Genomic DNA, 23,175 nt, shown 5'->3' with positions numbered 1-23,175 from the left:
TTCATTAGTGGGGAGTATTGGTAACTTACTAGGGTCAATAATTAGGGATTTGTTAATGGTTTTTGAAAGAGTAGAGTGTATGATAAGGGTAGATATAAAATAAAATATGTATACTACTCTTTGGTGAGGGGCAGGCAAATGGGGGCTCTGGTAGCATCAGCTTTGGAATAATAATGGTAAAAAACACACAAAACGCAGTCAACACTTCCATGTGAGGGAATATGTATATTATACATGTAAACATTTTGTTGAGGCCTACACACATGTATTATGTCTTCATTTCAGAGTTTGAATGTATCTGTTTTAGATGTATTCAATCAGAAGCCTGCCCACCATGGCTCAACGGGAGCGAAGAGAGGAAGATGGCGTTGAAGATATGACGCAGCTAGAGTAAGTCCAAAAAAAACACACAAGTTTGTGTGACACAGACCTCAAATGACAAGTGCAACAATAAAACATGAAGTCATATTTGATTATCAGATGATAGAGACTGAAACTGGTACTGCAATTTGCTCAGTGTGTTGCACACCAGTTAGTTGTTTTAAAGCTTCAAAATTTCAAATAAGCAAAAATAGTCAGGTTGGTGGCATTTTTGCATTGCCATTGTCCATCATTTAATGAATCAACTCTGCTTTAATGCATCTGCCCAGGGAGATGCATGGAGGGACTGTTCTGCTGAATATGAGAAAGAGGTTTGAGAGGGAGCTCATTTATGTAAGTATCTGAATACACTCATCAAACTCCTGTATCTAAACTCAGATCAGAATTTAAATTAAATATTAAATTAAATTATTAAATTGTATTGTGATTTTTCTTGTATGAAATCCATCACTTAATTTATCTATTCTTTTTTGTTATTCAGACATACATAGGTAGTATTCTGGTATCTGTGAACCCCTATAAGATGTACAATATTTATGGGACGGACATGGTGCTGCTGTACAAGGGTCATGCTCTGGGAGAGAATCCTCCGTAAGTAATGTTCGCTCTCAAACTGTGGGGACAGTAAACTTAAACCTTCAAAACTAAAACTAGGACGTTACCCTTGTATTTTAAAATGCAACAGAATAGATAAATGCTCTATTTTGAAGCTTTTTATTGACTCAATTCTAATCAACGCATAAAAGGAAGTGCCTATATGTTGTAAGTAAAGGAATCAATTAAGGAGAGAATGATGCTGGTAAAAATCAATTAAAATGGGAAATGGGGACGTAAAAGAAGGTTAGTAAGAAAAAAGATATGAGTATAGAAAAGAAAGAATATTTAAATATTTTGACACAGAGTTTGAGTTCATTGTTGTGATCTTTGTTGTGTTTTGATCCATATAAATGTCTGATAGCTTGTGGCAAACTCTTTTATTGTTTCTTTTCCTCAGGCATTTGTTTGCCATAGCAAATGCTGCTTATTCTAAAATGATGGATGCCAAACACAACCAGGTCCTAATAATCAGGTAAGAGGCCGAACCTATTATCTTCATTCAAATCCTCTCTCCTCAGCCATTTTTAATCACTCTTCCATATATCTCTAAATCACATATCAAAGTTCACCAAATTTCATGCAAATTTAGCACAAGATAACACGTCATTATACAGCACCGCTTTACTGTAACTTGGTTGTTTCAATTAAGTACCTGTAAATGCTTACTGGTCCCTACTGGTACATGAAGGCAGGTACAGTGAAAGAAAACAAGACTAGAAAGGAAGAAATAAATTGGTACTTTAGAGGGAAAGAATAGTAATTTACACAAGAAATTTTATAAATAATGATTGGCTACATGGAACCATTCTGGGAAACAAGTGAAATTTGCGAAATATAAAGAAAAGATGTCTTCTGAAGGCAATGTACAAGCTGCTTTCAGACAGCTACAGCCACACTCCTGGCGTTCATGTCATGTTTTTCTCCTCTTCTCTGTATTATCTGAAAAACTTGGAACTATATTTTTTAAGGACTGCTCCTGTCAGGCATAACATATCGATGGATCAAACATGCCTAATCTTTACTGTTAAACTGGGAACCTAGTAATTATTTATTCATGATTCATTCGTCAGAATACATGATGGGGGCTGTCATATCAAGTGTTGATTGTTGTTCTCATTTTACTCTCATTTTAAGTACACAGGAAGAAAGAGGTTAATTTTCTCTTATCTTCAGTGTTATATTAGTACCTGATTCATGCAATGCATGATCAAATGCTTTTTTATTCATGCAAATTTTTGCATTGTGCAACCTCAAGATATTTTTTGTCATATAACATTAGCAAACTTCCAATGTTTTATAGTGATTCAACCTTGGTGTCGAAAAAATGTCCATTGAGCTTCTTGGACAGTCAGGTTTCCATCTTGAGTTGGATTGGTGTTTGTAAATTTATGAGTGTCTGTCTGTGGTTCTACTGGCCTGCAAACTTAAGACAGAGCCATTCCTCATTCCTCTCGCACCCTGTCTGTCACAGGCGCCTCACTCCATGTCAAAACTGATCTGCTGAGGGAACAAATACACACAGACTTACATTTAGAGACGCTATGTACATTAACATCAAACTCAGATGTAAAAATATGGACTGTACACACGTGTAGTACAACCACACACTGTGCTTTTCGAAAGGACCACAAAAAACCATACATAATACACAAAAAATCTACACGTACACACTCTAGCACACACCTGGATCACTCTAGCCGTATTCGGAAGGAGACACCTGTAAGGAAAGCCCAGCCAGGTCTGGTCCAGGAGCAGATTATGTTTCAGACGTGTATGTGTGTGTTCAAGGGGATGTGTGCAGAACCTGTGTTTGCGTGTTTGTGTGTGTGTGTGTGTGTGTCACTGATTGCGTGTTATGGCGTAACTGAGGTCTGGTGTATAATGACCAGTAATGGCTGGGTTTTTAGCTAACCAGCCCATAAGTTGTAACCTTATGCTGGACTGTGGTCAAGGTGCCAGTGTCTCTCTCTCTCTCTCTCACACACACACACAAACACACACACCTCTGCCCCCTTTGGCCAAGGTTACACAATGGTGGTACTTAGTGTTAAGTTGTTGGCAGCACATGACGTGTGTGTGTGTGTGTGTGTGTGTGTGTGTGTGTGTGTGTGTGTGTGCGTTAGACCGTTTCAGGTGGTTAAATGCATAAGTGGAAGTTTGGCCTTATGTAATTCACTATAAATCTGGTATCTGATTTTCCACCTAATTGCAAACGGATTATCACACTTTTGTAGCCCAATATGCAGGAATTGGTAAGAATTATGTCTTCATGATGTCCATATCTTATTTAGATTAACCAATCATTCGTTATCATATGGTGTAAATGACATCATGATTACATTACTATGAAATGGCATTTTATAATACATAATAATAATATATTATGTTCATCTGCTCTTCCATGCAATTTGAGACATTATTTTTAACACTTCTATGCCTATTTCAAAGGAGTTGAAAATTTTGAGCTTCATAAAACTAGCCATTATGGCTGAATAGTTGTATTGGATTACATAAGATTGCATAATAGAGTGACTGTTGAGTGCAATTTTACAGTTAAAAATAGTTTATTTCATGCTCCTGGCTCTGTTATCACTATGTTATCCTTAGTGTATGTATCAGGTATATATGTCATGAAATGCCCTCATTTGGCTGTTTACATCAAATTTTACCAAACCAATATAGGCTGAAAAACATCAATGTTTCAAGTGTTTCTATATCACTGGAGATATGCAAAGAAAAAAGCTGTGACCAACTTCTTTATATACTGCATGAATAACTGAATAATATTGTTTGGTGTTGTCTACAATGAGTGTGTGTCAATGTGTTTCAGTGGGGAGAGTGGTTCGGGGAAAACCGAGGCCACAAAACTAGTCCTTCGCTACCTAGCAGCAATACATCAAAAATGCAATCTTACGCAACAGGTACACACACTCACACACACAAACACACACACACTCCTGGAATGTACAAAAATGCTGCAAGCAGAGTTGGACACACAGACGCACACACACAACTAGTACCTATAGGTTTCTTTCTTTTTTTTAAATGTGTTTGTTTTTCTGATTGCTTTCCCTTGGTGCAGATTGAGGTAGTGGGATTCCCTGCATGACTCGTACTTTATATCTCACAACTCATCTTCAGTTATGGCCATGCAAATAGCAGGTTGCTGTGTTTTGCTGTGGTGTATTCATATTCAATATTCATTAGAGATGTTGTGTTTGCCTTGTGACTTTTTTGGACTAACAAAATCTTACAATCATCTCAATCTGACTGACCACGAGCCATATTATTTGATGTTTCAGTCTTCAATATTTTTTATGTTTGACACAAAAATAAATGTTTTTGATGAACATTTATGCTGTGGACCATTCTGCTTTTAACAATTGAGTTTGAAAAAAGGCTGCAGTCACTTTACACTTGATCAACATATTTGTCTCCCTCCTGATAACGGTTGTTAATATACTGTATGATTGAATACCCTGTAGATACTTGAAGCAGCTCCTCTGTTGGAATCTTTTGGAAATGCCAAAACTGTGCGGAACGATAATTCCAGCCGCTTCGGGAAATACGTAGAGGTGTTTCTGGAGGAGTGAGTATAAAATAGAATTACTCCATCTCTTCTTCGGTCAAAATCAAATCTGAACCTGCTGTTGTTTTCTTTGTGTTCTTTCTCTTTCTCTCCCCAGTGGTGTGATCAGTGGTGCCATAACCTCTCAGTATCTGCTGGAAAAGTCCCGTATTGTCTTCCAGGTGACACATGCAGACACCTACACAAGAGGAAACTTCATGTGTTATGCTTTTTCTGTATTTTAAAGCATTGAGGTAAAATTGTGCTTTCACCTCAGGCCAAAGATGAGAGAAACTATCACATCTTCTACGAGATGCTGGCAGGTCTTCCCTCGCAGCAGAAGCAGGCTTTCTATCTCCAAGAGGCTGAGACCTACTATTACCTGAACCAGGTAGAACACACAGTGGAGCAGAAATCTGCCTCAGGGTGTTAATATTTAGGAAAGTCACGTGGAGATAGGGCTACTTAGGATCAGATGCACATCCCATTGAAATCTTCACACATTTAAATCCACACAGGGAGGGGATTGTGGAATAACGGGGAAAAATGATGCCGAAGACTTCCTGCGTCTGCACGCCGCCATGGAGATCCTCCACTTTACCTCTGACGACCAGTCGACCATCTTCAGAGTTCTTGCTTCCGTACTGCACTTGGGCAATGTCTACTTTCAGAAATATGAGGTGATATTCAATTCATGATCTTTCCTCTTGTTATGCACAGTATGCAGTATTACCATTCTAACTCCTTTTTTCAGAAATAAACATGACCAGGACAATAATGACATTATACAAGACTTGATTCGATAAGTGATAAATGTAGTTTTTGCACTGTAGGCTGATGGCCAGGAGGTGGCGTCAGTGGTGAGCGCTCAGGAGATCAGAGTGGTGGCAGAGCTGCTGCAGATTTCTCCAGAGGGACTACAGAAATCCATCACCTACAAAGTCACAGTCAGTATTAAACTGTGTTTTATGTGCATGTATATTGATATTTCGGTATCTGTACAGGCACCATCATCAAAATAAGCAAATTTAGACTATAAATCATGATGTTGACATTTTTCACCCTTTGGCCCCTTATATAAAATACTTTGCGTTAATGACTGATGACTTGTTAAATCCTCTGGTCTCGTCTGGTCCACAGGAGACAATGAGGGACAAGATCTACACTCCACTGACTGTTGAAAGTGCTGTTGATGCCAGGTGATAGACAGTACCTGCACCATACACACCCAATTCATGCACTGACTGCAAAAAGTATTATTTGTCCCTCAGTTGTATTTCAAATGTAGTACCATTCTGAAAGGGAAATACCACTGAATTAGATCTTTTATTCCCATTATATATTTTAATTGTAGTAAATCGATGTGAAGCTCCCAGTGCTATCCCAAGCTCTGTCTGTTTTTCACACACAAATCTGTGTCTCCAGAGATGCTGTTGCCAAGATCCTGTACTCGCTGCTCTTTCATTGGTTAACAGAGAGGATCAACGCTCAGGTGTACCCTCGCCAACACACCCTCTCCATCTCCATCCTGGACATTTACGGATTTGAGGTAAGGGGTTTTTTGTCCTGGGCACAGACAGAGAAGCGTATCACCTGCCTGTCACTTTCTAGTGTTACACAGTAGAGAGACTCCTGTATAATCGCTCTTTAGATTTGTAGATGAGACATAAGGAATCACCAGGTGTGTGTGTGTGTGTGTGTTTGTGTGTGTGTTTATCTGTGTACATGCCTATGTGTGTGGTACAACAGGATCTGGCCTTCAACAGCTTTGAGCAGCTTTGCATTAATTATGCAAACGAGTACCTGCAGTTCTTCTTCAACAGGATCGTGTTCAGGGAGGAACAGGTGAGTCCTCGTTCACACCTGTGGGGACCCTCGCTTACTCACACACACGCACACACACACACACACACACACACACACACACACCTTTCACATTGCTAATACATGTTCACACAGAATACACAATCCCAAGCTCACACACACACACCTTTCACATTGCTAATACATGTTCACACAGAATACACAATGATGATGAAACATTTAGTAAATTATTTGACACATTGGTTGACATAAATAGTAATAAGACACACAAAGTCTTTATTTAGACAATGGAGTGGTACATTGTATATGACATTGCATCTTGTGTGTGATGCCTCTGCAGGAGGAGTACAGCCGGGAACAGATCCCATGGCAGGACATCCCATTTAGTGACAACCAGCCCTGCATCGACCTCATCGCCACTAAGCCTCATGGGATACTGAGGATTCTGGATGACCAGAGCTGTTTCCCGCAGGTGAGGGAGGGGAGCCACATTTACAAATCTGTTGCAGACACATTGTAAATGTTGTAAATGATTGTACATGTCACTTAGACTCTGCTGATTTGTTACCAGGCCACGGACCACACTTTCCTCCAAAAGTGTCACTATCACCACAGCGACAACCCCCTGTATCTGAGGCCAAAGATGCCACTACCAGAGTTCACCATCAAGCATTTTGCAGGCCGGGTCACCTACCAGGTAAACATCTCACAGGAGATTAATTTTGTAATGTCGTACAAACATTCATGACCCCCTCTGGAGGAATTGTAGTACCTTTGGTTTCTGGCCAAATATGTGCAAACTAATGTAATTCTTACCTGATGTTGTTTATTTATTTTGCCAACACTTAAAATTTTCCATTTAAGAAAACGTAATTTATCAAAGATTATTCTTAAATAGTATGATGTAAACACATGGGCACAATTTAAAATATAACACAATGGTCGCACTAGAGAAAAAGACAGTGCCATCAGTAGATAAACGCCACCTACCATATGGCTAAAAATACACCAGGAGAGAGAATATGAATACTATTATACAAGACGCAACATAAAACTTGCTTGAAGAAGGGGGCTCCTCCACTGACCACTGACAGATCTTTCAGTAATTTTTGATGTCAACAATGCAGGTTTACAAGTTCCTCGACAAGAACTACGACCAGGTCCGACAGGATGTCCTGGATCTGTTCATCAATAGCAAGAACAAGGTGAGAGGAGAGGAAAAAAGCCACGGTTATTCTTATGCATAATTCCTGTGAACCTAATGGGTTTGTGTTGTATTTGTGTGTCCAGATGGTGTCAAACCTTTTCCTGGTTCATGCAGAGGTAATGGGTCAACAGAGAGGAGGTCACATGAGAAAAAGCAGCACAGTCACCAGGAAATACCAAGCGCCCACCGTCAGCAACAAGTTCCAACAGTCCCTGCTAGAGCTGGTGGAGAAGATGGAGAGGTGACAATGAGAGACGAGGAGAGAGTTAGAAAAATATACAAAATAGCACAATCCCCACCATTTAATAATTTCCACCGCTCATTAGTCACATTAAAAAGAAAATTAGCTGGTTATTGACATTATTGCTCATCTGGTTTATTCTTCCATTTCAGGTGCAATCCTTTCTTTGTGCGCTGCGTTAAGCCAAATAATATGAAGGTAGATTGTTTACATTTTATATTTTTCATTGATCATTTAAATGCATGAGTTCAAACTTGGCCATGTATAAGTATGTATGTGTATATATATATATTTATATTTCTGTCCAGCAACCAGGTGTGTTTGAAGATGACCTGGTGAGCAGCCAGCTGCGACACTCTGGCGTCCTGGAAACCATTCGGATCCGCAGAGAGGGATATCCTGTCAGAATGCCATTTTACGTTTTCCTGTTCAGGTAACGTACCATCAGTGTTAATCACAAGGCACTTTGCAGCTCCTCTTTGGCTTCACCCAGTAGTACTCTCATGAAGGTTTAATACACACCAGTCTGCAAAATACACTAACTCCTAGGACGCTTTTGTATACATGCAAATGAACGTATGTCTTCCCCAGGTATAAGTCTCTGGTTGGGATTCGAGAGCTTCCAGTTGCAATTGGAGACAACTGTGTGATAATGCTCAGTAAGCTGTGTCCCCTCAGACCGGGAGCCTACCATGTCGGAGTCACAAAGGTGAGATTCTCCTCCAGTTTGTTCATGCTGACCAACAATATGACCTCTGGTGGTGTCGTGGTGTTGAGTGAGAACTGTCGCCTTTCTCTGTAACTTCTCTTTGTACTGTACTGCCAGATGTTTCTAAAGGAGGACATCTACCAGTTGTTGGAGTGTAAACGGGAGCGCTCCCGTCAACTCGCCGCTCTCACCCTGCAGCGATACATCCGCATGTTCTTTGTTAGGAAGCGCTTCGTTGCCTTCCGCAACAAGATCATCCGGCTGCAGGCACGGTCCCGAGGGTTCCTCACAAGGTGCATACTGCTCCTTTCAGCTGAATGTGTGGATAGTAAGAAAGATACATAATTAGTTGATTTAATGGAGAGGCCATTATCTAAACAAGTCTTTTTTTTAAAGAATAACAAAAAGCTTTAAAGTATGTCATTTGAAAAGAGGGAATATTAAGCAATTAAATTAAAACAACATTTCAATCATATTAGATGTTAAAGGAACAAACATGATATTCATTTCAGTCACGGCTCATTTGCGGTTGACGGCATCTCTGTGCTTACTCAGGTTGGATGTTGGGATTTCAACGGTGAAGAAGTAAATCAATTACAAATTTAGCCTCCAAGATCATATAGTGATGTGGAAACAATTTGACGTAATTATATTAACTGGAAACTTTTTTAATGTAAAGTACAGAACCGAATTCTGACCAATAAAGACAATGACACGGTGTTTGTGACTTCTGTCACAAAGCACTTCTTAGGAAATGGGATCAACACTAATCTGGAATCAAGGTACTAGTTTGATATAAGATTTCATGGTCTCATGTCTCATTCAGGAGGAACTATGTGAAAATGAGAGAGAGTCTGGTCCGATTCCGCTCACTCGTCCACATGTATGTCAACCGCAAGCAATACATCAAGGTACATGTACGGTGATTTTAAAACAACTGTAAATGGATTGGAATATATTGCACACTTAGAATTGCTCCAGTTGATAATCAGTTTGTAATTTTTGTGATCTGACTGCAGATGAAGTTTGAAGCCCAGAGGAAAGCTGAGGAGGAGAGGAGGAGGAGGCAGATGGTACGATTGACAATCTGGACAGGATTTAAACAGGACTTAACTAAGAAACGTATTCATGTCAAGTCGTCTGTTCTTCTCTTACAAGCCTGGAGGGTTTTTTTTCCACAGAGAAGAGCCACAGATCATTTGAGAGTCTCTCTGAATCCGTGGTCACTTTGCAGATAAACTCAAAACAGTAACTCTTCCAGGAGCTGACCAAGAGGGAGGTGGTGAACGTCACACACTTGGTGATCCCTGCAGAGCTGGGTGCTTTACTGCAGACAGCAGGAGGTGAGTAGATGTCCTCATTTGTGTTCATCATGAGGTGTAGATACATGCATACGAGTAATAGTATGAACACATTGTGCTCTCCACAATGACAAATCCACAGAATCAAAATAACATCAGACTATGTTATGTAATTGAATAATTGTTTGATGAAATGTAAAGAGTCTACGCTGTAGTATGTGTGCTGATGGACCTGTTCACACTAGTCAGGAGGGAGCTGCACTCGGACTGTTTGGCTCTGCTTCAAGCTCCTCATATCCAGGAGGAGGCTCAACTCACTCTGCCTCTGGACATTAACAACTACCCGTTCTACCGCTTTGTACAGATCTACTTCAGGGTGAGATGTACTTACAAAAACAGTAATACTGTGTTCTCCTTAAAGCTGCCCTTTCAGCAACACGTCCACTACAGGAGAGTCACAACAACGAGGCAAATGATTTTTGTCCTAACAGAGAGGGAATTGATCAAGTGACAGAATGTATCAGAAACAGCAATGTCAAAGAAGAAAGAACACCAAAGCCCTCTAAATGTTATGGAAGTGAGGGAAGACACCACTATTTTACTATACAATTGTTATTTTTTTTTCTGTAATATTGAAAGGTCTCTACCTCACTATGTAAAGTGCCTTGAGATAATGTATACGATTTGGCGCTATACTCATAAAAAGGAATTGCATTGATTTGGGTTTATTTGGAAATCCTCTATTATTGGAGTAATATTTTTAGGTCCCAAATAAAAATTTAGAGTTTTTTTTTGTAGGAACCAAAATTTGGGATGTTGATGGCCCCTCTGGAATCACCCCTGACCCGTGTAGAAGAGGACCTCAGATGGGAGGCCCTGGAGATCTTTGTAATGGTAGGCTTCCTTCTTTTCTTCTTCTTTGAAACTTAATTTACCAATGGATCTGGAACGAATATACTTTACTATGATACAGATTCACACGCTATTACTATACACCATGGACTGTCTCCTGGTTGTGTGTCTTTTTTTGTTCTATAAAACTCTTCAAAAGAGAAGGAAGACATTGGGCAAACAGGACACCGGAAAAGTGCCAGAAGTATGTTCACAGCATTTCTCTCTTGTCATTGTTTGCCCTACGAGATCGTCAGTTTTGCTCACAGCAAGGCAGAAATTCAAACACACTATAGATCAAGTCAGAAGTACAGCACAACAATTGAAATGTCCCTGGGTGAGCAAGGTATCACATATCTAATCATATTGTTATCGTGCATGCCTGCAATTTGTTTTCTTCAGGTGTTGCGATTCATGGGGGACCCTCACCTGAATGGGGCTCAGGAAAACATGTTTGGGAATTACATCATCCAGAGGGGCCTGACGTCTCCAGGGTTACGGGATGAGATCCTGTCTCAGGTTGTCAACCAGGTGTGGAGGAACGTAAACTCTGACAACGCTGAGAGAGGCTGGCTGCTGCTGTCGGCATGTGTCTGCAGCTTCGCACCGTCGGCCAAGATGGACAAATATCTACTGAAGTAAAAAGAAGAAAAAAAATCTTATATTCATGTGTACAAAAATAAGTGATCAAAAAATCTTTTTATGTGAAGGCGAAAATATGTTAAAATACATTGTAGGTTTCTGGGAACCTCCTTGGTACTGGCCACAGTTTTGAAGATCCATTTCGTAACTTTAAGTGTTAAATAACCACATTTATCCTTTCCTCTCCAGGTTTGTATCAGACCACGCCCCTGCTGGTTACCAGGCGCTGCTGCAGCACAGACTGATCCAAGCCAATCAGAAGACCCAATTAGGCTCAGGCTCCACCCACGAGACCGCAAGGACCTATCCGCTCTCGCTGCTGGAGTGGACAGCCAATAGGAAAAAGGCTAACATGGTCTTGCATGTGCACTGTTTTGATGGTGAGCTGCATCTTTACTATTTTAACATTAGTCTGCCTTGCAATCGCTACGAGTACAATTCCAGGACGCTGCGAACAAACTGCACACAAATTCACAAAATTAACAACTACTAGCTGTAAACATATCTCTTAATTTATGAAAGTAATCCTAAAGGATGATTGAAAGTCTTTTTCACCTACAGTATATATGAGCACACACCTCTGCATTGGACTGCTGACATCACCCTTTCCTTAGTGGGGTCAATTACACCCACTGATCATTGATAATTCATTGCCAGTCAGGGTCAGGTGCCCTCAGGCTCTCCGCCTTTGAACTGTGCAATTTATTGTCTGTGTGATTTCAAAACCAGAATAGGAATATAATGCTCTGGATGTTGTTTGGTTTCCTTATTCATTCCTTTCTCTGCAGGAGGATCTTTCCTGTGTCCGATCCATTCCTGGACGAGCGGAGAGGATTTAGCAGGAGACATCCTGCGTCACAAGTGCTAATATTATACACTTATTCTATCCAATGTTTTTTTTAGGGATGTTCATTTGTCTTTTAGCTCATTGTTTGTGGACTGCTATAGCCTACATTTGTTTATGCACTCATTATGAATTAATCTCCCGGACCATACTATATTTCTTTATTCGTCCTGCTTGTGGTTATGATTCTTCTGCAAAATGTCCAAACATATGATGCTGTAATAAAGTACAACCTGCTGTGTGTGCAGCATTGACAGGTACAGGCAGGTATTTGAACTGTGTGGTCCTACAGGGGCTTGGCTGACTGGTGGAGGGGGAGTTCAATTCTAATGAAGGAGCACGGCCAGTGGGTGGAGTTAGCAGGTCACGACTACGTGATGGACCTGATTGCAGACCTGGAGCTTCCGCCTGACTTACCCAAGCAGAAGAGTTACTTTGTCATCAGCACTGAGGACCCGGCTAGAGTCAGAGCTAACTCCAGCCTGTCAGTAACATATGAAACACACACACACACACACACACACGCACATGCACACAAACACGCACACACACACACACACACACACACACACACACACACAGACAAATGAATGTAGAAATATTTGAAATGTAGATCTGCCATGACACCACAGAAATGAATTAACCTCTGAATCTCATCTTGTCTCGTCTTAGTGCTTTGGTCGGCAGTGGCTTTGACTCAGATGAGGAGCTCGCTCCATCCTTTCCTCTGAGCAGCAGCAGCAAACCAGCTTACAGTCTGCCTGACTCTGACGGTTACTACAGCCATGGTACACACACCCTGATACACTAAAAACGTTACTGCTCTAGGCATGTATTCATACGAATGTGCACAGAAGAGGAAAGTGACTGTTGTATTTATTTAGTTTACTTTTACTTTACTGCTAAAAAGGATAAAAACAGAAATTGTCCTTATAAAACCAGTAAATAACAATTGTAAAGTGCTAACTAAATGTTTGAAGCCTCTCTGCTCTGTGTCCAGTTGAGTCCGATGCGTTCAGTGACAGTCAGACTCAGAGAGGAATGGACCGCTACCTGGACAGTCTGTTTGACCCTGTTCTGTCAGACAGCAGCGTAGTGAGTACTCACACACTGATGTACAATAAGAAAAACCTTCCTCTCCATGCTTTCCCTTCTGCTTTGGAAATACTTTAGTGCTTAAATGACTTAATTAATTAATGACCTGGCTACACTGTGAAATATGGCAAAGTGGTTCAGTTTAAATATGTAGGATCCTGTGATATCTTAAAATAGATGGAACAAAACTTCAAAGTTGAGTCGTGACTAATAAAAATGTAAAACCAACTGAGTTAACGACATTGAACTTGAGAAAACCAGTTCAATAAACTTATTAAGTTAAAGATTGCTCACAAATAGCATACATAAACACAAAAACAGCTGTGGCTCCAGCTGTTAGAGACACAGAGAGTTTCCACCATCTAAAGAAGTGTCCCCGGAGTGTTTCAAACCTCAGACAATGTGTATTTTTCTGGGAAGTCTGCTACTAAGCTAATGTTTGAACTGAACTCTCAGCAGTACATGCATTAAACCCATTTTAGGTCAGAAGACGAAGCTAGTTATACAAATGTTGATTCACCTAAACAGCTGTATGATGTTTTACAGCGTACATTTTGCAGACATTTACTGGTTCCAGCTTCTTAGATGTGACAAGCTGCCTTTTTTTCCTCTTTGTTATCATATTTTATTGCTGTAAATTAAATATCATTAGGTATTGGTTTGATGTTCAGAAAAAAGCTATTTGAAAACATCAGCTTTGGTTCTAGCTGCAGTTTTTTTTCTCACATTTTTCCAACATTTCATAGACTAATCAGTTAATTAATAAAAAAACAACATATTTATGTGTAAAGGTAATTATTGTTAGTCTTAAAAAAAACTAAAACTATCACGTCATGCTGCCCCTCCACCTGATTTGACATCAAATAAGTGTGGATGGAAGTGGGGTTGATGGATGGATGGATGGAGCATGTGATCCACTGCTACTGTTAGTGTATGAATGGAGCAGACAGGAGGGATGATTAGGTTACCGAGCGACCTACCGTATTTGACTATAACAGCAGGCAGAGCACATACTGTACACAGCTCTGTGTTGATGACGGTCACGTCTACAAGAAAAAGAAAAACTCCTATCATAGGGAATAAAGTTGGAGAAGAGAGATTCGGTGCAGGTAAGTTTAACCAGAAGTTCTCAAAGACTATTTTATATTAAAACAACATAAATATCTGTCAGCTGTCAATCAAATAATGTTGGTGGTATATTATAGTTTGAGAAGACAGAGCTGCTACTGCTTGATATGAAAAATCACTTCAGTAAATTCCCAGGAAAGTAGCTATTTTTGTTGTTATGTTGCTGTTGCGGCAGTAGGGTTTGCTATATTGCTTATTCATTTATTGATTTATTTTCTGATTTTTTTGTGTATTTTTTTATTCCCATTGTGTGTTGGTACAGTAGGAGCTTTTCGTCCAGTGTATACGGTACTTCCCGGAGTGTATTCAGTTCTTACAGATCTCGTGACTCACGCAGAGAGGGTCTGAATCAACCAGTACAACACACTCCCCCTCTCTTATTCATGTTGTCTCCCTCCGTCTCTCTCTAATACACAACGTTTGTGTCGAACTCTTCATGTCTCTAAAACTCCTTTTTCACCATCTACATTCTTCCTTCTCCCGCTGCTGAATTTCTGTCACCTGATTCTCTCTGCCTACCAGGACATGGAAAAGACTGGAAGTTTGTCAGCAAGGATGAAGGGAGGAGGAGGTATAGGCATCGCAGGAGGAGGAAGGGGAGAGGGGGAGAGTCGTACGGGCCCTAGTCGGCCTTATCCACGAGGAGTACATCCTGGAGGTAATTTGTGTGTTTCTGTTAAATATGCCTGGCGTAAGTTTTTCTCAGGATTTGCACTTTTGCCATCTAATTTCCATTCTTTTTTACTGTCTTCAGCAGCATGTTGTTATTACCCATTACACTGTTTGCACTGTTTACCCCTAACTCTTTTTCCTCTCCACTGGCAGTTCTGGAACTACGTCCTTCTTCCAATTGTTTGGGACTACTCTGTTTTTAAACCTTCATAATGAATGATTAAAAATACAGAAATAAAAACGCTCATCGTGTAATACAGATCATTAGAATATTATGTTTATTTCCGTCATTATTTCCAGAATGTTTAAGGTGAAGGGTAAAATGGACTCAGCTCACTAACCTTAATCTGTCGCTTAGAGGCTGTAATGAGCAATCTGACTTCATCAATAATGCATAGGAAGCCATTCACTGTAACCGCAGACTCCTTCGCTTCCGTCTATAGGCCTCTGTTCCTTTCAATTGTGTCTGTGTCTCCCAGTGGCTGTAAAAAGGTCTCTTTAGAAATCGCAAATTGACCTCTTTCAAAACATCTCCCATAAATTTGAACACCTCTTTTCGAACCAGCGGACCTCTGGCTTCTCTTACCCCTTTCTGTCTGTTCTTCACTACGATTTTGGTAGATATGTACTAGCCTTCAAGCTTCTGAATGTTCAGGTGTCTAATCATTTCTTACTCCGGACAATGTGGGCTAAAGAGAGCCACAACAGTGCTGACAGAGACAGAAATAAATAAGGACAAAAGGAATGAGCATGAAGCACTTATGAACCCAGAGTTACCTGGAGGCTGCACGCTATATCTTTGCATCTCACATATATTTAGCCCTGTATCAACAGCATTGTTTTCCACAGCAAACTACCAAATGTCAGCCATTGGTGCTGATATTTTAAGGTACCCTGTCATATTTCTGACCAGTAGTAGTGCTATTGAGCAGTGTTCTTAAGAGTGGCTCCTCATTTTCTATGGACTTGGCCCATGCACCTTTCAGACCTGCATGTATCAGCTGCTTGCAAATGTTTTATGTGGAAGGATATGTACTCAACACTTTGATTGACCTCAAGGGTACACACACAATGGAAACAACAAATGTCAAAATAATATTTTTTTCTTGACAGGTAAACCTTTAATATGATTTTGTTGATCATATATTTTAAAACAACCAGCCACAGTTTGACTTTTGCAATCATGTTGAAACATCCATCATGTTATTTAAAATGAAATGTCTATAAAAAAAAAGTCTGCTACAAGGCCATTGGTGAATACACCAGTTCAGACCTAATCTCAGTTGGTATTATAATGAAGCAAACTGATATTTGGGTGGACATTCAGTATGTTCACATAAAAGGTACCGTATGACAACATTTTCTGTACAAGCTGGCGTTAGTAATGATTTCTAATTATTAAATTGTTGAAGTATCCATCTTGGATATAATGCCAAAAGTGTTATTGTGAAATGTTGATTGACTTGTCAGGTCTTGCCAGCCCAGGATGACCATTAAGTCAATTAAAAGTGTCCTGGAATTGACACAGTTCCTAACTGTCACCCTGTTCCCTGCCCGCTGCTCCTCAAGCTGTGCCAGTGCTTCCAGTAGCAGGAGGAATGATGCCACCCATCCCTGCCATGCCAATCCCCTCCCACCACCATCACCACGAACAACACCAGCAGCAGCAGCAGCAGCAGCAGCAACAACAGCAGCAGCAACATCAACTGCATCAGCAACAATACCACCAATACAACCGTCCCCAACACCACTATCATCAGCTGACTTATCCTAGTACCACTCCTTCTACACGTGTAGCACCCACTCGTGCACCCGCTGCCACTCCACCTGCTGACAGAAATGCTGATGTAGTGTCCCATGTCACTGGGATCCCCAGTCTATCAGAGATGCCCTCGCTCCCAGCCACATCTCTAGTCCCAGGCCTGCCTGGTATGGCAGGTCTGCCAGGTACAATGAAAGGGTGTGCGTTAGTATTCCCAGCATGTTTGGCCTGAGGCGTGTGGGCATGCGGAAGTTGCAATAAATTGGACGAAAAAAGCAATACCAGATGTTTTGATATCTTTATCACAGGTTGCAAGCGTCTTCTGTGTGCTTTCTTTGAAGTGGAGGACTTCACCTGGTCTTTTGCAGTGGACTGTGTATGCATCTTCTGTTTTTCTGCCACAAAATAATCTTCTTCATGTTTATGTATTTGTCTTGTATAGGATCGGAGCAGGCAGTACTGACTCAACAGCAGCAGGCCATTATCAACCAGCAAGCTATCATTCTGGTTAGTCACATAACCTTTTCCCCAACAACCCTAACGTCGACTCTATACAGCCATCATGTGAATTTTCATGTTAATGTTCATATTAAGAATATACAATGACTTGATGGTACACAGTGTAGCATCATGTTACTGTATATTCTTAACATGATGGTACAGTCTTCTTAGACTTTTTTTCAAATATATGTTATATATTGTGTGTTCGTCCTCACAGGCCCAGCAGATGACCATGCAGGCGATTGCGATCCAGCAGCAGATGTTGTCCTCCTTTCCCCCAGTTGCCCCGGCCCCCCAGTCACCGCCCTCACAACATCACACACACTCGCAACAACGCTCCTACACACCCAGTCCTGTGAGTAAACACACATCCACTTTAGTGTGGCCATGTATGAATACACACACACACACACTCATATGGGAATACCTGCCAGCATGTAAGCAAATCAGAAATATGGCAAAAATAAAATTTACTCCATGTTTTTCTGCAGAACAAAGAGAGTGGAGAGTCCATGTACACGCCTGGCCCTGCTGTTGTTCATCGCAAAACAAGTACGTTTAACACAAAAATGAATAGTGGAGGTTCTGTTGTGGTGTAAATGCCATGGTTACAGTGATCTGTGCTTTTTCCGCTTGGTTCTCTGAATTTAAAACGTACTCAAATTCCTAAAAAACGAGTGGAAAGAAAAGTACTGATGCATTGTGATGGAGTGATCTGAGGTTGGAAAGACCACAGCATCCATTTGAAAATTTGAAACAGGATATAGGGGAGGTTCAAAAATATGACTTTAAGGGGCAACCATTTGCCACAAAATCCCTGGTTGAGTCCGACTGGCGGCCCTTTTTCTCTTTTCCTCCTTCTCCTGACATCTCGTATTTTCACTGTCTAATAAAAACATAAAAACATAAAAGGTCAGTTGAGGGTGTTTGCTTTTATTGAAATGCTAGTACTGAGAGCTTTGACATAGAGCCAGTCCTATTCTTAGCTGTAGTTTGACACTTACATTTTTCCCTGAAAATGAAAGCAACCCTTTATTTAATTATTGAAACTCTGTAGAAAGAACTGTCATTACATCTACCGGCTGTTTAACTAAATTGTTACACAGCTGCATTTGATCTGATATATTCCAGGTCCAACACGTGGCCCCCCTCCTGAGGAGGTGGTCCCATTCAGTGTGAATAACACTGAGCGCATGGAGCCCAGCCACAACATCAAAGACATCATCAAACAGCACCAGCCTGCTGGCACAACAACTTCTACTGGATCTGCCACACAAAGGTAACGCACGCACACACGCACTAACAGACTTGAGAGATCTGTGATTTATCACATTGCTATGTTTGGTATTTCATCTGTTCCACATCCATCCATGTGTGTGTAGAAAAGGTGATGGAAAGATGTTTGCAAAGAAGCCAGACCCTCATGATGAAGCTATGGAGATCCTTAAAGACCAGATGGCAAACCCACCGCAACCAGTACCCTGCCTTCCCTCCAACAGTAGCATTCACACTCAGACACGGATACACTCATACACACAAGTTAAAAATAATATCTGACCTTCTTTTACATCACAGACACAGAGAAAGCCTCAATCCTCACAACATAAGGAAGAAGGAGGCGTTAATGTCACCAAGTCAACCAAGTCTCGTCCAGCAGAGCCATCTAGCTCCAACATGAGCCCCGCCCCTCCTCCAGGTGACCCTTCCACATGCATATAAACATTTACGTGAAGAACACCCATCAAAAAGGGTTTTCACAGTGTGTGTGTATGTGTGTGTGTGTGTGTGTGTGTGTGTGTTTTCAGTATCAAGGGACTTACCAGTAGAGGAGGAGATCATTCAGACTCAACTTCACAGCAAGGCCAGTGATGAATATTACACTTACTCCAATGTCCCCTGGAAGCTCTACATGAGGAAAGAGGTGTATTTCAAGTACACACACACACACACACACACACACACACACACACACACACAAAGACAAAGATGACTTCACCTAAAAGGAGACCCATAAAAACACCCATATATATATACAAATGTATAGGGGAAAATACATATCATTCAATTTTCTTCATATCTCCAGCAAAAGTCAAATCCACAGAAAACTACAGTCTCTGTCTGGAACTGACTAGTTGGATGTCTTGTCTCATAACTCTGTTAACAAGTTCTTTGTGTACTTTATATTAATATTGCATTACAACAAAGCACACTGTGAGTATCTGTCACACACATGTACATACTGTATTTTTTAGATGTTCTTCCTCCAAACAACTAACAACTATCTTATCTAAATATCAGCATATTTTACAATTATGTATGTAATTAAATATTTCCATTGTTGATCTTTTTCTGTTCATAGGTTTTCTATCCTAGAGAGACCTTCAACAATCCACTTATTCTGGACCTGATCTTCAAACAGGTTGATATGTGGATTCCATATTTATTCACAATACATTATCTATCATTTTAAGCCATAAATCAATTATTTGACAATGCTTTGAGTAGTGCTTTAAATTCGCAACATTACTCTGAAGACATGCATCATAAACTAAACGTCATCCCCTTTCATGATCTTGGATCTTGCTGAAATATTAAAATTAATTTAAAGCAGGAACAATGATCTGAAAATGTTTCACTTTTGCATATGAATATTTCTGAATTTGCATCTGCTCTGCAGGTTGTCCATGACACTTTCTCTGACGCCTGCATCCGTATCACTCAGGAGGAGAGACAGAAGATGAAAGCTCTCCTTGGTATGAGAAAACTAACAAACATCCCTTAAGGACTTACTCCTGTCATAGACCTCAGTCAGTACACTGTACTTATCGCATTAGCATTGAAGTATTTTTATAACACAACTATTTGTCCTTTGCAGGAAGGGTTTGATTCTCCTACCCTCCTTAAATCTTCCTTTGTTTCTTTGACAGTGGAGAACAATGTGGATCAGGTTTCAGGAACACACGATGAGAACATAAAGAAGAAAGTGGTCACCACGGCCAGAGACTCGTTGGAGATCTATTTCTCCCGCCTCTTTCCAGCATCTGTGAGTTCTTCTCTCTCTTTTTTGGGGTGTTTGTGTGTTAAATTCCATATGGAGTCCAGTGCAAAACTCCTTCTCTACGTGTGTGTGTGTGTGTTCCAGGGCAGTGTGGGGACAGGGGTACAGGTGCTATCTGTGTCTCATAAAGGCATGAAGCTCCTGAAGATGGTGAGGAGCAGCTCCACTGCTTCAGACTACTTCAGAGTGCTGAGACCTTACAGGTGAGCCTTGCAGAACAACTCAGACATAGTGTGTGTGGGACATCACCCATGAAAACAACAATCATGTTCCATTTTCCTAGTCTTTCAATATTTGTGCAATACAACAATGCTCAGATCCCTTTAATCCCTAAATATGTCTCTACAACATCAGGCTTCTTGTTTTTACACAATGTTACATACATACTAACACCTACATACTAACACATCGATGCCTGCATGCACTTTGCAGTAGACCTGCATAGCGAAGAAACGTTCATTTTAACAGTAACAATTTATTAATTTAACAACAGGAGTTGTTATTGGCTGTTATACTTTAAAATAGAAACATTAATGTTAGGAGTGCCACTTTTATACATGTTTTAATGTACCTTACATGACATTTGCTAATACTGTAAACCTGCTACTAATGGCTCACCATTGGTGTCACTTCACTTTGGACTAAGATGTTGTCAGTGTGTAGGATATGTCAATGCAGAGCAAAGCAATCCCATTTGTTGATGTCATCAATCTAACATGAAGTGTTCTTAAAGCTTCCTATTATCAGGAGGTGGAAGTGATGTGACCTTGACTTCTGTGTCTGGGTGACTTTACAATGACTTCCTGGCCTATGCATATCACTTCCTGTGCAGCTACTCGGACATCCTGTTTGTGTCGATTCCATCCAAGAACATGCTGGAGTTCAACCTGACCAACGAGAAGCTGATCCTGTTCTCTGCCAAGGCCCCGCAGGTCAAGCACATGATCGACTACTTCCTCACAGAGCTGAAGAAGGTGTGTGTCTAGTTTTTGTATGTTTGTTTGAGTTTTGATATTACATACAAAGCTTTTCATATTATCTGGGTTTAATGTGTTCTTGGGATTTTTATTCATACAATACCTTTGCAATACAGACCATGAATATGCCCAGAGTAATTAAAACAAAAAAAGGTTAAAAGTTAAATAAATGAAACTTTTCTGAATTTATGGAGAAAAAACATTGACAGGAATTTTTGTGACACCCGGTCTTTGCCATTATCCCATTTGATAAACAGCTTTGTGGTCTGACCATCTTATTGAATTCTGATTAACAGGAAGCTCTTTTTAAGGAATGATATGACAATTTATTATTGTACTTAAAGCTGTGAGACTTAACAGAGACACATTCTACAGATATCCTGACTTTTAGTCATGAGACAATCTTCAAAAACACTGGATTCTACATTTCCCATAATGCAACTCATTTGCATCTTGTGTTAGACTTTCCGTTAGGTAAATGTCCACATCTTTTAAACTACACGGCTCCATCATCGGCGTTATTGTCTCAGACTTTTGAAAGAAATGGAGTTGTAGTCTTCATAACAAGCAAATTAATCTCCTTAGATTTACTGTATTTTCTGTCTTCTTTCAAAAATTTAATCTGTGTTAAGTATGAAATGTCGCTGTTTCTCTATTTCCTTATATTGGAATTTGAATAGGTATGAAAGTATGCAAGCAGGATTTTTCACTCTCTCTCATAATCAGTCAAGATGCTACTCATACGAACACAAGTAAACACATAAATGCAAAATAAAAATTTCACAGACACTGTCCCCACGCACAGTCTGTCAGTGGACGTCGATATCAACATGTCATGTCTGTGTCAGGACTCGGAGTATGTGGTGGCGGTGAGGAACTACATCACAGAGGACAGGAGTCTGCTCAGCTTCCACAAAGGAGACATCATCAGACTGCAGCACATGGATAGGCTGGAGGCCGGTGGGACACACACACACACACACACACACACACACAAATACACAAAAACATGCACAGGAACCTGCACAGCCACATCTCTGTGGACTTGCTTTCTGCTTCTGTGAGCCATGTACAGTATGTCTCTGCTTCTCTGTGCTTCATGCCACTGTGTTTGTGTGTGTGTGTGTGTGTGTGTGTGTGTGTGTGTATTCAGGCAAATATTACGGCTGCATAGTGAGGAAGAAGGTCATGCTCCTGGAGGAGATAAAGAGAGACACTCCTGAGTTCGGTGGGTTTGGTCGGCTGTTTCTCTGCTGTGTGTGTCTGAGTCTGTTTGGATTGCTGTTTGTTTTTAGAGCAGAGCCTTAACTTTTGTGTTCCTGCTTTTTTTTTAAAAAACTTTATTTTTCATTTATTGATTCATTTTAGGATTGATTTGCTGCTTTTCTTTGTCATACAAGCTGTTTGGAGGTTTTTACTGTTGCTTTGACAAAACACTACCTCTGGCTTATTCTCGGCGACTGTACATACTGTATCTTCTGGTGTGTTGGTGTGTGTGTGAATAGGCTGGCGGTTCGGGGCTGTGTACGGAAAGTCGGGAGTGTTTCCCAACGAGTTCGTCCGTCCTGTTGCTGCTCCAGACTTTTTGGTTCTTCCCGATGAGCGAGTGGAGCCTCGACACAGACAGGGCCGAGTTGCCGCCTCTGCTGCCGTTGCCGTGGCGATGGGCTCAGCGATAGCTGCCCACGAGCTTGACCTGTCGACAGAGGTGCACACCAGGATGTGGTTTACTCACATTTTTTCAAACTGTAGCACAACAAAGAATCATGATCACCAC

General features: G+C 40.6%; 1 protein-coding gene across 1 annotated transcript in view; it reads left to right on the top strand.

Annotated features, from left to right (window-relative positions):
• The first annotated feature begins 284 nt into the window (after positions 1-284).
• Positions 285-23,175, top strand: part of myo15aa (myosin XVAa) — a 28,456-nt gene continuing 5,565 nt past the window's right edge. The window contains exons 1-48 of the mRNA XM_047327992.1: positions 285-390; positions 651-714; positions 863-972; positions 1,376-1,450; positions 3,809-3,899; positions 4,464-4,567; positions 4,665-4,728; positions 4,824-4,937; positions 5,065-5,226; positions 5,380-5,493; positions 5,687-5,745; positions 5,972-6,095; positions 6,296-6,391; positions 6,711-6,842; positions 6,942-7,067; positions 7,498-7,575; positions 7,661-7,818; positions 7,971-8,016; positions 8,127-8,251; positions 8,410-8,527; positions 8,645-8,820; positions 9,354-9,438; positions 9,547-9,600; positions 9,789-9,870; positions 10,074-10,204; positions 10,627-10,722; positions 11,122-11,357; positions 11,551-11,741; positions 12,150-12,222; positions 12,498-12,689; positions 12,878-12,993; positions 13,206-13,300; positions 14,951-15,086; positions 17,305-17,369; positions 17,581-17,718; positions 17,855-17,915; positions 18,495-18,642; positions 18,746-18,839; positions 18,939-19,059; positions 19,169-19,284; positions 19,723-19,782; positions 20,041-20,116; positions 20,291-20,406; positions 20,506-20,624; positions 21,254-21,395; positions 22,247-22,358; positions 22,552-22,626; positions 22,904-23,106. Coding sequence (XP_047183948.1) covers positions 308-390; positions 651-714; positions 863-972; positions 1,376-1,450; positions 3,809-3,899; positions 4,464-4,567; positions 4,665-4,728; positions 4,824-4,937; positions 5,065-5,226; positions 5,380-5,493; positions 5,687-5,745; positions 5,972-6,095; positions 6,296-6,391; positions 6,711-6,842; positions 6,942-7,067; positions 7,498-7,575; positions 7,661-7,818; positions 7,971-8,016; positions 8,127-8,251; positions 8,410-8,527; positions 8,645-8,820; positions 9,354-9,438; positions 9,547-9,600; positions 9,789-9,870; positions 10,074-10,204; positions 10,627-10,722; positions 11,122-11,357; positions 11,551-11,741; positions 12,150-12,222; positions 12,498-12,689; positions 12,878-12,993; positions 13,206-13,300; positions 14,951-15,086; positions 17,305-17,369; positions 17,581-17,718; positions 17,855-17,915; positions 18,495-18,642; positions 18,746-18,839; positions 18,939-19,059; positions 19,169-19,284; positions 19,723-19,782; positions 20,041-20,116; positions 20,291-20,406; positions 20,506-20,624; positions 21,254-21,395; positions 22,247-22,358; positions 22,552-22,626; positions 22,904-23,106 — 5,352 coding nt within the window. The 5' untranslated portion in view covers positions 285-307. The remainder of the gene's footprint in view (positions 391-650; positions 715-862; positions 973-1,375; positions 1,451-3,808; positions 3,900-4,463; positions 4,568-4,664; positions 4,729-4,823; positions 4,938-5,064; positions 5,227-5,379; positions 5,494-5,686; positions 5,746-5,971; positions 6,096-6,295; positions 6,392-6,710; positions 6,843-6,941; positions 7,068-7,497; positions 7,576-7,660; positions 7,819-7,970; positions 8,017-8,126; positions 8,252-8,409; positions 8,528-8,644; positions 8,821-9,353; positions 9,439-9,546; positions 9,601-9,788; positions 9,871-10,073; positions 10,205-10,626; positions 10,723-11,121; positions 11,358-11,550; positions 11,742-12,149; positions 12,223-12,497; positions 12,690-12,877; positions 12,994-13,205; positions 13,301-14,950; positions 15,087-17,304; positions 17,370-17,580; positions 17,719-17,854; positions 17,916-18,494; positions 18,643-18,745; positions 18,840-18,938; positions 19,060-19,168; positions 19,285-19,722; positions 19,783-20,040; positions 20,117-20,290; positions 20,407-20,505; positions 20,625-21,253; positions 21,396-22,246; positions 22,359-22,551; positions 22,627-22,903; positions 23,107-23,175) is intronic.

The sequence above is a fragment of the Scophthalmus maximus genome, chromosome 17, assembly GCF_022379125.1.
Source record: "Scophthalmus maximus strain ysfricsl-2021 chromosome 17, ASM2237912v1, whole genome shotgun sequence".
Taxonomy (NCBI): Eukaryota; Metazoa; Chordata; class Actinopteri; order Pleuronectiformes; family Scophthalmidae; genus Scophthalmus; species Scophthalmus maximus.
The sequence above is the reverse complement of the archived record's forward strand: the minus strand, read 5'-3'. Positions and strand labels throughout refer to the sequence as shown.